The 13,774-nt window shown below is 52.3% G+C and overlaps 1 protein-coding gene across 1 annotated transcript in view; it reads right to left on the bottom strand.

The window, feature by feature from the left end:
• Positions 1-2,359: 2,359 nt before the first annotated feature.
• LOC103255041 (myosin-11) overlaps positions 2,360-13,774 on the bottom strand; it is a 124,205-nt gene continuing 112,790 nt past the window's right edge. The window contains exons 35-43 of the mRNA XM_021709948.1: positions 13,579-13,740; positions 13,042-13,170; positions 12,699-12,787; positions 11,820-11,943; positions 10,976-11,184; positions 9,625-9,733; positions 9,358-9,530; positions 5,538-5,576; positions 2,360-2,534 (exon numbers count right to left, since the gene is read on the bottom strand). Of these exons, the coding sequence (XP_021565623.1) occupies positions 5,546-5,576; positions 9,358-9,530; positions 9,625-9,733; positions 10,976-11,184; positions 11,820-11,943; positions 12,699-12,787; positions 13,042-13,170; positions 13,579-13,740 (1,026 nt within the window). The 3' untranslated portion in view covers positions 2,360-2,534; positions 5,538-5,545. The remainder of the gene's footprint in view (positions 2,535-5,537; positions 5,577-9,357; positions 9,531-9,624; positions 9,734-10,975; positions 11,185-11,819; positions 11,944-12,698; positions 12,788-13,041; positions 13,171-13,578; positions 13,741-13,774) is intronic.

The raw sequence follows: 13,774 nt of genomic DNA, 5'->3' as shown, positions 1-13,774 counted from the left end.
GACTCAAAAAAGAAAAGAAAAAGAAAAATATGAGCCCTCAGATTGAAGTGACTTAAACAAAATTTCCCATTTATCCATTTACCAAATACTTCTTGAATGTCAGGCCCTGTGTTAGGCTTGGCAGGTACAATGGTGAGGAGAGCTGACTAAGATACTTAGGAGGCTGAAGTGAGAGGATTGCTTTGAATCCAGGAGGTTGAGGCTGTGATGAGCCGTGGTGTGCCATTGCACTCCAGCTTGGGCAATAGCGTGAGACCCTGACTCAAAAAATAAAAAAATAAGAAAAAAAATTTGCTTTTGTTTGAAACATTTCTATTCATGTCAGCCTTTTGGAAATGTTTAGGAATCTGGTTGAGCATTGTTCAGGATCTACTCACATTGGGTCACACAGTGGGGTCTTTTGCATTTCCCTATTTCCTGTCTTCTCAAATGTTTTATCCCACTGAGATGGTGGTATTTGGAGTAGTTTGTGTTGCATGGAACCTTTGCAAGGTGTGTCTAAAACACTAGAGCTGAAGATTGATAGGTCCCACAGCCTGCTTTTGTACAGCACCCTTTGCAAAGAATTTTTTTTAATGTTTTTAAGTGTTGTTTAAAAAAAAAAAGGTGAGGTCAGATGTGGTGGCTCACATCCGTAATCCCAGCACTTTGGGAAGTTGAGGTGGGAGAACTGCCTGAACCCGGGAGTTCAACGACCAACAGTAAGACCTCAACCCTATTTAAAAAAACAACAACAACAAAACGCCAGGCCTGCTGGCACTCTTCTGTAGTAGTTCCAGCTACTCAGGAGGCTGGGACAGAAGGATCGCCCGAGTCTAGGAGGTTGAGGCTATGGTGAGCTGTGATTGTGCTACTGCACTCCAGCCTGGGCAACAGAGTGAGACCCCAATTCAAAAAAAGATGACTATTCAACAAACCATATGTAGCCTGCAAAGCCTAAAATGTTTATTTATCTGACCTTCATATAAACAATTTGCCGACCTCTTTGGGCAAAGTCTTATGTTTTAACATAAGAAAAATCAAGGGATTCCTATATTTCTCACAGGATATATATATCGAGATATATATGTGTATATATAATTTTTTTTTTTTTTTTTTGAGTTGGAGTGTCACTCCGTCACCCAGGAGTGCAGTGGCACACTCGTGGTCACTGCAACCTCAACCTGCTGGGTTCCGGTGATTCTTCCACCTCAGCCTTCTGCCTTCCAAGTAGCCAAAACTACAGGCGCGTGCTACCACGCCCAGCTAATTTTTTGATTTATTGTAAAGAGACAAGGTCTCACCATGTTGCCCAGGCTGGTCTCGAACTTGTGGGCTCAGGCAATCCTCTCGCCTCGGCCTCCCAAAGTGCTGGGATTATAGGCTTGAGCTACCAGCCCGGCCATATGTCGGTTTTGATTGACAAAGACGTTCTTCCCAGTTACGGTCAAGGGCTGGGGGCAGTTGCCTGCCAACCCCATGACATCGTCCTCCCTAACCCTGAGCTGCCCACCTCGCTATTGGAAAAGCCCCCTGAACTTTGCATTTCTGCCCTTCCTTTTCCTGCTGTGAATTTTTTTTTTTTGAAGGTGAGAAAGGATTTATTAAGACAGAAAAGCTCCTACAGCGGGAGGGAACCTGAAAGAGGTTGCCTCCGCTATGGGATCTTAAGCAGTGAATATTTTACCTCCCTTGGTCTCAGTTTCCCTGTTTATGAAAAAACTCCTGACTTCATAGCGTGCTTGGGCAGATGAAACAAGAACCCAACTCCCCACCTGTTTTCTTCTGCTCCATAGCAAATAGCTCCACAGAAAAGCCGACTCCGTTCTAGTGATGTATGTGTAATCTTTTATTAGTGCGGGTGTCCTAAAGTACAATCCGGGTGCATGGAAAACAGTGGAAGATTCCTACCCGCCGCATGGGGGCAGCATCTCCTTTTTAATTCATGTGACTACAGAAGGCATTTGGTCTTGGTGAACTGTGTGTCTGAGGTGTGGAAACCAAGGGAGGGGGAAAAGAATCATCCTTCCTCGTGACACCGGAAGGTACGCAAGTCAGGGAATGAACTTGGGGGGCGGGGGCACCCCTTTTGATGACCTACCCCATTTCATGTAAACAGTTGCCAGTGACTGGTTACCGTGGATAGATTTTTTTCTAAAAACATCCACTGAAAGAGCAAGAGGGTGTGTCTGTGTTTCCCGTGGGGTTTTTCTCACTTGGTACATCATTAACACTTAAAATTCATACCTTGATTTCAGGGTGGTGGTTTTTTAAATATTCATTGTGTGAAGGGTGTCTGTGATCTTTGGAATTTGAAAATGGATTTAGACAATGCTGAGCAGTCTGCTGGGTTCTGCTCTGTTCTGGTTTTTTTCGTTTGTTTTGTTTTTCCTGCTGTGATGGCAAAACTCTAGCAATTTGTTTATTCACTGGCTTTGGTTCCATTGAAGTCTGCATCCCGAGTGTCCATTTCTTCCTCAGAGCCATCCGCGTTTTCAATAACTCTACGTCCTCCAGACCTTCTAGAAGGGACAAACGAGGTCTCGTTTCCTCGCCTGTAGGTTTTAATAAGAAAACATGTTTCTTTAGTAAAGAAACTTCCGTCGAGGTTGAACTCAATTGTTATAAGGGGTAGAAAGCAAACACACTCAAAACCCACGAGATGCAGATATTTGGGATGAGATCAACAAATCCTGGACCATCTTAAGTTGGGTCGGTTCCTTTTAACCCACTGAAATGGGGGAGGGGAGTTGGTTTTTCAGAGCGAGGTGGTCTGCTTTTTAAAATGCCTGGCTTGGTCATCTGAGGACCCACAGAAGTCTGGTCAGCTGAGGTCTTTGATTTAGAAGAGGAAAAAAAGGGCTGGTGGGGAGTCAGGTCCCCTGTTTTTATTCTCACTGATGGGGATCATACGAAGGAGAGAGAAAAATGTTCTTTCTCCTTCAGCATCCCCCCCTCCCCCTCCTCTCTTTAGAAAGGGGAGAGTTTTTGCTTTCTGTTGGAAGAAGCTGAAATGGACAAGGATGGCCTTGTGCCATCCAAGCCTGGGAGGGAAGCCTGCTCCCTGGGTAAATGGCGAGACGGCGCCCCCTGCTGGTATAGAGCTTCCTGGACTCAGATTTCCCCCACAGCAGGGATTGTGTCTGGCTTTTTGCGCAGTGGATACCATAAGATAGGTGCTCAATGAGTATTTGTTAGAAAAGGAAGTTATACGTGATAATCCAGGATGGCAGGACACCCCCCTCTCTGTCTTTCCCACTCTTCCCTAGTCCTGCTGGATGCCCTAATTTCTCCCCAGCCCCTCCCCCCCAAGGGCCAATCATGTGACATGAGCCTTTAGGTGGGAGAGAGGGATGGGCAGAAGGAGGAAAAGTAAGATCCTTTTGTTAGCTGACCTTTGCTGTTTGGAAGAAACGCTTAGCTATTTTCAGCAACCTCAACAGATAACATGTTAGGCTCTGGCCTTCTGGCCCTGTTTGACCTGAATCCGAAGACAGATCTTAACTCATTTTAGAACATCTAAGAAGAAAGCAGACTTTTGTAACCAAAACCACCGGTTCCCCACAGCAAGGCTTGACAGAAGCCCCGAGGGTGAGTCTACCCCAGTCACTAATTCTTTACTCAAAAGGAACAATTCAGGTAAGTTCAGAGGCAAAAGCAATGCCCAGAGATTCATGATTGCTGAGCAGGGGAACCCCAACAGTACCCAGGCTGGGAAAACCCACCGTGTGTAGAGAAGGGGGTTTCCAGCCATGCAGCAATCAGGAATAAATACTTAAAGTTGTAGCCATTCCCAACTAAACACTCCTAGGCCAGCTTCACTCGCCTCAGAGGAAAGCTTCCAGGCGTCCAGTCCCATTAGAGAACTGACTCTCCATCCTCTTCTCTAGCACTGTTTTCCATGAATTTAGATCAGACAAGGATCCCAACGGTCAGGGTGGAAAGAGGAACATTTAGTCAGTTGTGCTGTTCACCATCCATTCCCCACACAGCGCTGCTGCGCCTGCTTTTATCTCCAGGTTCAAACCCTCTGTGGGCTAGCCTGGGACTGGGGAACAGTGCCTCCCCTACGTTTCAATGCCCAGGCCCTCCCTCTCTCTGTCTCCTGGGAGTGTCTGCGTTTGCTAGCTGGAGACATTTCACAGATTAGTTTGCTCCCTTGACCTAAAAAGTCAGTTGAACCCTGGGCCATCGTAAATTCCCAGTCTGTCCTGGCCCAGGTGCCTTTCTGGAAGGAAATGATTTCTAATCCTACCCAGGGTTGATACCGGCTATATCTTTTCCAGGAAGGGACCCCTGGAAAGATCTTCAAGGGTCCAATTCTGGAACACGTGGGTTCTATTCCTGGACTCAAAGAACTTATCCGAGGCACTGCTGGCACTAGGAGTCATGAGAGTATGCCATGCAAGGACTGGGTTTTCTCACTGGCTGGTGGGTCCCACGCTCCAGCCCTGGAATTCAGCTTATCCTCTGATGCCAGTGAGCTGGAGGAGAGTTTCCCAGTGTTCTGGAGACAAATGTCCCTGAAAGCGCTCACCAAGACCTCACCCAGCTTTAAGTATTTCAGTAGCAAAGCCGAGATTCTCCAAAATGGAAGATGGACACACGTGAGGGCTTGCCCAGCCTCACCGAGGGGGTGAGGGAGAGGTCCCTGCTGCCTAACTTCACCTACGGAAAGGTGTTAACATCCTGAAGAAGCATAGGCCTCTCTGCCATCTTCTGGGAAGGGCCCCATGTGCTTCCTCAAGTCTTGGGTGTTCATCCCCCCTCCTTGAGTACACACGTGCCCATGAGGCCTCTGGAAAAGGCTCGTTCATCCCCCTTCCTTGAGTACACACGTGCCCATGAGGCCTCTGGAAAAGGCTCTGCGGTGGCCGGCTTCCACACTGACATGCTGAGAATGCAGTTAGAAGTCTAACCTGAAGCAAGCCCCATGTAGCCCCAACAGTCATAAGATGCTGCAGAATGAGTGCAGATGAGTTTGTGAAGCCTTCGTCAAGGGAAGACAAGTTGCTGGGCTGTGGTGACTATGAACCTGTGCTCTGTTATCTCCAACTTGTGACCCAGGCTAGCCACATTGAAGCCAAGGGCATCCTCCAGGAAGGGACCCAGGTTGTGTGACTGCCATGTTCACTCAGTGGGTGGCTTAACCAGACAAGGGTGAATAGCGCTGCCAAATGCCCTCACAGTGTCAGAGTGGCCCCCAGGCATGAAGTTAAGGAAAGTTCAAGCAACATACACATACAGGCTCTAACATCTCGTCGGGATACTGTGATAAGGGCACACAGCTGGGTGCCATGTCACATGCACTGCCATGTCACATGCACGGCCCAAGAGATGAAGTCTGCATGTCCCCGTGATCTGGGTTTTGATAAAAGACCGTTTTGAACTATGTTATCCAAGCCTTCTGATTTGCAGGAATCTCACGGAAATGCGCAAGGGCTAACAACAAAAAAAAAAAATGGGGGGGGGGTTGGGGGGTCGGAGGGGCCTGCCGTTCAGAAAGGAAATGGGACACAGAGTGCCACACACAGGAGCTGCGAAGCTGAGGCATATACCTGGTGAGTCACTGCGAGGTGTCCTGTGGGGGGGGCCCTCTGAAACAGAGAGAGAACCCTCAGTGGTTACATCAGCAGGTAGAAAGGAGTCCTGTTATGTGTGTCTACATTAAAGGTGTTCGCTTCAATTTGTTCCTTAAGTCAGTGTTTCGCTCTGTGGCCCAGGCTGGAGTACAGTGGTGCGATCATAGCTCACTGCAGCCTCAAACTCAAGGCCTCCAGCATTCCTCCTACTCAGCCTCCTGTGTAGCTAGGACTACAGGTGTGTACTACCATGCCTGGCTAATATTTTAATTTTCTTTTATTTTTTTAGAGATGGGGGGGTCTTACTTTATTGCCCAGGTTGATCTTGAACTCCTGACCTCAATTGATCCTCCCAGCTTGACCTCCCTAAAATGCTGAGATTACAGGCACATGCCACCACACCTGGCTAATTTTTTAATTTTTTGAAGAGATGGAGGGCTCCCTTATGTTGCCCAGGCTGTCCTTGAACTCCTGACCTCAAGCAATCCTCCCACCTTGGCCTCCCAGAGCACTGGGATTATAGGCGTGAGCCATTACACCCAGCCAGACTTTTGAGTCAACCTTTCTGCAAAGCATCTGAAGTCACAAACTCTTGGCAAGGGTGTGCAAGGACAAGCATTTTTTGTTCGTTTTTTTACTTAAGGGAAAATCTTCAGAGCTTCATTTAGACCCTTCTACACATCCCATTACTGCATAGCTGTTTAGGAAGGTAAAGGCATTTGAGCAAGCCAGCCCAAAGCATCAAGCACCCAGTCCTGGGCAGGGGCCCTGCCTCCACGTCTCATTTGACTTTATCACTTGATTATTGTTCCTTCGTCAGCGCTCGGCCTCCAGCACAAAAGCAGAGGTGAGCACCTCTTGCAGCTCATGTCGGAGTGGACTGGCAGTGTGTCATACAGTAGGGACATGGGCCAGGCTCTAGAGAGGGCATGTGCTGAGACCCACCTGGCTGACAGAACTGTGTGAAACTTGCTTGGCTATTCCTGTTAGCTGAGGGGCTGCCAGCCTCACCCGAGGTACCAATACCCAATTTGTTTTTTGTGTGCCTAGAAGACTCAGAGAAGGCAGGGGAGGCTGGATAGGACTTCCGCCTGCACAACATGTGTGCTCGTAATTGGGACTGGCAAAAGTGGCTTGTTCCAGGCTGACCAGGGCTGTGTGGGAGGGGCCGGATGTTTGGGCCGAACCCACCGGGATTTTCAGTGTGTACTGGAGCAATCACTGCGCCAGGGCTGAGAAAAACAGGGGCAAAGACAGCAGCTGGGGAGAGCGCTAGAGTGACTGTGGCTCCAGCACTCGGCCCAGCCACTGGAGTGTGGGGGAAAAGGGCAAGTTGCCACCATAATGCACTTGTGGGCTTCTGTGACGGGAACAGCTGACCCCTCCACCCCGGGAGCTGCTCTGAGGTTGGGTCTGGTTTCTGTCCCATCCATGGGAACCCCCAGTCTCTCACCTTGCAGAGGGCTCCTCCTTCAAGTCTTGTGACCTTGAGCTAGCCTCTGTCTCTCCCTCTCAAAGGGGTCTGGGCTTTCCCCTTGTCTTGGACAGTGGTGCCCAAAATTGATTCTGGACACCAGTTACTGAACCTCATGGCTCTCACTTTGGCATTCTCACATGGCATTCCCTTTCCAACTCTTTTAAATAGGTCTGATTATATTAGTGAGAGTCTATTAGGGGGCTAATATCTGTTGTCACTTCTCCCTGCCTCTTTTTGTAGTGACAGGGTCTCACTACATTGCCCAGGCAGGTCTTGAATTCCTGGGCTCAAGCAATCCTCCTGCCTTGGCCTCCCAAAGTGCTGGAATTGCAGGTGTGAGCCGCTGTGCCGGCCATCACTTCCTTTTTAACTGAGAAGTTGGCTTCAGGTCTTGGTTATCAGTTTGTGGCCACAACAGCTAGATACTGAACTTGATACTGTTTCGTGTTCACTGTATTTAATTTTGTTGTGACCTGTGAATACAGGTAATACTGGCAAAAAAATATAGGGTTGGTCAGTTTTATTTGTAATGAGAGGTGTGTGATTAAAACAGTTAACGTCCAGAAAAAGACTGAGTCAGCAGTAGTGCAGGCTGCACTAGGCTAAGGCAAGTGCCTGGGGGATGTGCGTGACTGAAGGCAGGGGAACGCCACGTAGGATGCGACGGCTGGAGGTCCACTCTGGGCCCAGCACTGTTCTAGCCACGGGATGGATCACCAAACAGAGCCTCTGTGCTCACGGGCTCACGGCCAACAGGAAGACAGACCATGAACGAGATAAGGAAGTAAAATGAGTAGCAGGTTACCTGGTGACGTGTAGGGGAAGGGGCAGGGGACTTAGCGTTGGAATGGAATGGGTTGGAAATCTGAGGGTGACCTTTGAGTAGGGATCCGAAGGGAGAGAGGGAGCTGAGCAGAGAGCTGGGGGAGAGAGTGGGAACTTGCAGTGCAAAGTCCCTGTGGCAATGAGCTTGAGCGGGTCTCACGGCAGCACTGGCCCTGGTGGGGCTGCACAGTTCAGCACAGAAGTGGGAAGAGGGTTGGAGGAGCGAGCACACGTGTAGGTGGTGGGGGCCAGCCAGGGGGGGTGTGAACATTTTGTGATCGTTTCTGCAGTTAGATAGGTGAGGTCCTCAGTGGAGTGAGGGTGGAGGGGGTGAGTAAGTATAAGGAGAAAGTAAAGCAGGTATCTGAGAGTGGGAAGATGAGCGGTGCAGGGGGGTCCAGGCTGCACCAAGTGAGGTCTGCTTTCATCCTTGCCCCCAAGCACTTGGAGCGGAGCACGCCATGGTGTCGCCTGGTTCTCTCGTGCTGCTTTGCACTGCTGGAAGGTGTTTCATTTGGGGTGTGTTTTCACCAAGTGGTTGTGGCCAAGCAAGTGGGGACCGGCTGCTGAGGACATGTGGTAGGGTGGCTGCGTGGCTGGCCGTTGCTGGGAACTGGGTCTGGGGCCGCCACCAATGGGGTGAAGACTCTGGGAGGGACATAGTCAAAGAAAGCGTGCGCCAGCCAGATGACAGATGCTTGAGGGTCTGATTGTGAGGGTGTGGAGGTGCCGGTCACACCCATGAGAGTGCAAGATCCCCAAGAAGGTAAATAGGTGAGAGGCTGGATCACCCACTGGGATACTGAACTCATGGGGGGGAGGTGTGGCAGGAGAGACGGAAACCCAGAGCTGAAATCTCCAGGGAGCGACCGCACAGTGATGGAAACAGCCCCGGGAGCAAGAGAGAAAGCAGCCCCACACAATGAGGGCAGAAGTGCTCAGCCTGCCAGGGGATTTCTGGCAATGTCTGGAGACATTTTGGGTCATCCCATTTCAGGGTGGGGGTTGCTACTGGCATCTGGTGGAGGCCAGGGATGCTGCCCACACCCGCCAGGGTATCGGACAGCCCCCAACACAGAGTACAGTCAAGATGGCAGTAGTGCTGTGGGTGGGAAAGGAGAGAACGTCCCAGAAAGAGGGTCAGGAGAGAGGAGGTTTTGCAACCTCAATGGATGCAAGGAAGACAGGGTTTCAGAAGAGGAGCGCATAGTGCCTCTTCCTCTCCCTCACCAGGAGGATGAATGAAGGCGGTTGTTGAAGAATCTAAGCTCAGAGTGGGCAGGGCCCCAGTACCACTGGGCCGGCTGAGGTGCCTGGTCCACACTAGTCAGCGATGAGGAAACAGCAGGAGGAAGCCATGGAAGGGGCAAGGGTTTTGAGCACAGGGGGCATTTGCAGTGATTTGCGGACGCACTGCACAACGACCGGAGCCCCAGCCATAGGGCTGCCCTCCAGCCCCAGAGACTGGGTCCTCCCAGGGTGCAGGCTCCTCACCTGAGCTTGCTCTTGAGCGCATTCACCTCGCGGCCCATGGCTTCATTGCTCTCGGTGGCCTCATCCAGCTCCCGCTGCAGTTTCCTGCGGTTGGCGTTGATGCGCTGGGACTCTTCCTCCGCCTCCTCCAGCTGCCTCTTGAGCTGCTTGACCCTGGCGTTGCCTTTCTCTGCCTGTCCAGGAGAAGGAGAGGGTCGGGGAGGCCGGGCCTGGGTGTGTGTGTGGGAGGAGGGCGTGAGGGCTGGGTGTGGGCGGGGCCGGGACTACCTGCTCCTTGTACTGCTCCGCCATCTTTCGCTCGTCTTCCACCTGCAGCAGGACTTCCTTTAGTTTTTTGTCCTTCTGCTTCAACGACTTGGCGGCCGCCTGCTTCTCTCTGTACACGTTGGGGAACCGGAGATGGTTTCAGATGAGGATGGGGCCCCTGGCGGCAGATATGCCAGCTCACCCTCCATGAGCTCTTTCCCCAGCCCCAAACCAGGACTCTCCCAGGGATCAGTCAGATGGTAGTATTCACCCACGAAAGAAAATACAGTACCAAGGCACACAACAGCAGGGATGATACCTTGCACCTTTGCCAAGTGAAAGCAGACAGACACAATGGTGTGTCTTGTGATTCCTTAGGATCCAATACCAGAACAGGTAAATCCAGAGAGACAGAAAATGGGCTGAGGTTGGGGGTTGGGGGCGGCTGGGGGGACGTGAAATGGGGGTACTGGCCAAAGGGCATGGAGTTTCTTTTTAAGGTGATGAACTGTGGTGATCATTTTTCATGTCTGTGAATAACACTGAAAGCTGTTGAATTACACCCTCTAAATGGGTGAACTATAGGGTACGTGAATTATCAATAAAGCTACAAGAAAGAAAAAGGAATGGGCTGGAATCTCAGAGCTCATGGTCAAAGATGTGCTGTGACCTTATGCCTCAGTTGACCCCCCAATTCCATGAGAAGCCTTCCCAGATTGTGTGCTTTGGGCTGGTGGTTGAACGTGGGGGTATCTGTTGGCACGATATCGTGGCACACAGAGGTTGGGCAAAACCTCACATGCACCTGGGCAGGCTGGCGGATGTCATGAGGACTGGTGATCCTAATAGCAGCTCACATTGGGTGCCTGCTCTAGGTTGTTTGTGTCCTGGTCTCTCTCTGTTGTCTGGTCTCTCTCTGTAGGTTGTTTGTGTCCTGGTCTCTCTCTGTTGCCCAGGCTGGAGTGCAGTGGCAGAATCACGGCTCACTGCAGCCTCAAAATCCTGGACTCAATCAATCCTTCTGCCTTAGCCCCCCCTAAGTAGCTGGGACTACACGTGCACACCACCACACCCGGCTAGTTTTTAAATTTTTTATAGAGATGAGGTCTTGCTATGCTGCCCATGCAGGTCTCAAACTCCTGGAGTCAAACAGTCCTCTTGCCTTGGCCTCTCAAAGGGCTAGGATTACAGGCATGAGCCACTGCACCTGGCCTGCTCTAGGTTTTCGTTTAGTTCTCTCAACACACCTGCAAGTGTGGATCCTGTTTGCCACCAGCCAGGGCTGATGCTCAGAGAGGGTGCCTGACTTCCCTGACATCCCCCCACCAGTCACCAGCAAGCAAGCTGGGGTTGGAACTCCGATCCCACGTACCTGGCCTCCTGCTCGACCTGCTCCTCCAGCTGTGCAATCTTGGCCTCCAGCGCTGCGATAGTGGACTTGAACTTGGACTTGACAGCCCCCTCCATCTCCTGGAGCTTGCTCCGGAGCTCCTTGTTCTGCCGCTCTAGCTGCTGTCGGGCGCTCTCATTCTTCTGGGCCGCACTGCGTTCTGTGGCCAGCTCGTTGTTGAGCTGCTCGACCTGGGGAGGAGGGTGAATGCTGTGAGGTGGATGCAGGGATGGCCAGACGGTGTGCTGAGGCTTCCTCCTGCCGCCTCCAGCCTCGGTCACTGCTGCACTAGTCCCTGAGTCTGGGCATCCCGCCCTCCTCCCTTGCCATCATCCTTTAAGACTCATCTCAGGAGCCCCTCTTCCAGAAGCATCACGGTGCCACCCAGCTGAGTGTAGGCCTGTCCCATGCTGCCTTCTGTGTCCTGGAGTCACCTGGAGAATGATGCCTGTTCTGCACCCTACACTAGGGGCTTCAGGTCACACAACAGTCCCCAGCGCCCACCACAGAGCTGGCACCCGGTTTATGTCTCCCTCAGTCCATCACTGAGGACTTACTGTCACGAGGCCGGGGCTTGGGGCTGAGCAGAGAGCAGTGAAGGAGCACCCAAGGCCCTCACCCCAGGGACATGTGTCTAGTGGAAGGAGCCAGCTGTGTCCTGGCCAGCACATGAGACGCTGCAGGTAGGGAGCTGCGTGACCCACGGGGGGGGGGTGTGAGAGCCCTGGTCCCCGCCCGCAGGTCTCACCGCCCACCTGGGGCCTGCACACAGACAGCATCCAGGCACCTACTGAGCCTGTGCTGGCCTTTGCAACTGTGCCCTCACCTGCTGCGTGGCCTTGCGGACCCTGTCACTCATGGCCTCCATGTTGCCCTGCTCCTCCTCCAGCTCCTCCTCCAGCTGGGCGATCCTGGCCTCCAGGCGCCGCTTCTCATCCTGAAGTGTGTTCCTGGGGGAAGTGCAGCGGTGCTGGGGCCTCCACCCTCCTCCTCCCCCAGCTTGGAAAACACTCCGTGGTTGGGTGCAGTGATGCATGCCTATAATCCAGCACTTTGGGAGGCCAGGCGAGAGGATCGCTTGAAACCAGGAGTTTAAGATCAGTCTGGACTACATAACAAGACCCTATCTCTCCAGAAAATAAAAAAGTCAGCTGGGTGTGGTGGCGCACGCCTGTGGTTCCAGCTGCTTGGGGGGCTGAAGTGGAAAGATCGCCTGAGCGCAAGAGGTCAAGGCTGCAGTGAGCCTGGGCAACAGAGTGAGACCCTGACTCAAAAAAACCAAAACCCCACATGCCCTCCTTGAAGGGAGTGATGCCTCAGGAGTACCCTTATTCTCCAACAGGGGAAACAGGATTGAGGAGGATTACACTCGTCCAAAGTCACATAGCCAGGAAGTGTGGTGTCCAGTCCATGTCAGCAAAGCCAGGAATGGAATAGGGACCAGCTTTGTCCTCCCTGACACTGCCCGGCCTCCCCATGTCCCCACCAGGATACTCATTCAGAATAAATGAAATTGGCCACACCCCCAGGTAGGGACGTGAAAGCCCCAGGAAAACACCTTTATCATGGATCTGTCTCCCGCTGTAAGCTCAGGTGAGGGCTCTGACATCGACAGCATTAGCACAAGGAGTCCAGGATGCTTTCCCAGTAGCCACCCCTCCCTCATCCCAAGTTAGACCCCCTTCCTCCGCACAGGGCTCCCTACCTTCCCGACAGGCTGCTGGCCAGCTCCTCGGCCAGCTCCTCCTTCTCCAGGTCTGCCTGCTTTCGAGCCCTCTCAGCTGCAGCCAGGTCCTAGGGGGCAGGACGGGGAGGAGCCTGCTGTCTGCCAGGGAAAGGCTGTGCCCCACTGAGTGTCCACCCTGCTCTGGCAACCCTTGAAAATGCATATTCCTCCCCATAAGTACGCACGAGTCTCTCCATGTTACTAGGGGGTCCACCTCTGTGGCATGCTGGGGGGAAGGACGTTTGTGGACCTACGAACCTGGCCACCAAGCCACTCTCACAACACCCTGGTTGAGGCTCTCCCAAAAAGAGGAAAGATTTACCTCTTGTAGCTGCATGAGGTCTGCTTCCAAGCTCTTGGCTTTCTTCTCGTTCTCTTTGGCTGTGGCAAAGATCTCATCTCTGGAAGCACGGGCATCCTCTAGCTCTCTCTGGAAATCTTTCATCTGAGCCTGCGTGAGTCGAGAGGAAGATTCCTCTAAGCAGTCCTTATGCACCCAAGTTCTTCTGCCCAAATGCCTTTGCACGCTGACCCCTTGCATTTTCTGCAGCTGATCCCATTGCACAGGGAGTGCCCCAGACTCAGGTGGTGGGTGGCTGTCTGTTTGGAGACACCATTCTGGAGGGGCTCAGCAAACCTGTCTAGGAAGATGAGCTCCTCATGTGATCAGAGGGCGGTGGCCAAATGCCTGACCATGGTGCCCCACCCAGGGCAGGAAACAGCCACCAAAACCTAACAGGGAACAGAGAACCGCCAGCTGGACTAACACCCACTTCCTGGGGCCTGCTCTGCCGATTTCCTTGACCTGGTGGAGCGGTGCCCTCCTCCACCCGTGTCCTGAGCTCTGGCTGTCACCCACCTGCAGTTTTCGGAGCTGCTTGATGGCCTCCTCCCGTCCCTTGATGGCCGAGTCAGCCTGGAGCTCCAAGTCCTTCAGGTCCCCTTCCAGCTTCTTCTTAGCGGCGGCTGCCAGGGCACGTTGTTTCCGCTCATCCTCCAGTTCCGTCTCGTACTCGTGCAGCTGAGCAGAGAGGAGAGATGTGTGTGTGCTGCCC

This window comes from Carlito syrichta, unplaced genomic scaffold (genome assembly GCF_000164805.1).
Source record: "Carlito syrichta isolate Samal-C Ts95f unplaced genomic scaffold, Tarsius_syrichta-2.0.1 Scaffold287775, whole genome shotgun sequence".
Classification (NCBI taxonomy): Eukaryota; Metazoa; Chordata; class Mammalia; order Primates; family Tarsiidae; genus Carlito; species Carlito syrichta.
Note: the sequence above shows the minus strand (reverse complement) of the source record. Positions and strands in the feature narration are given on the sequence as shown.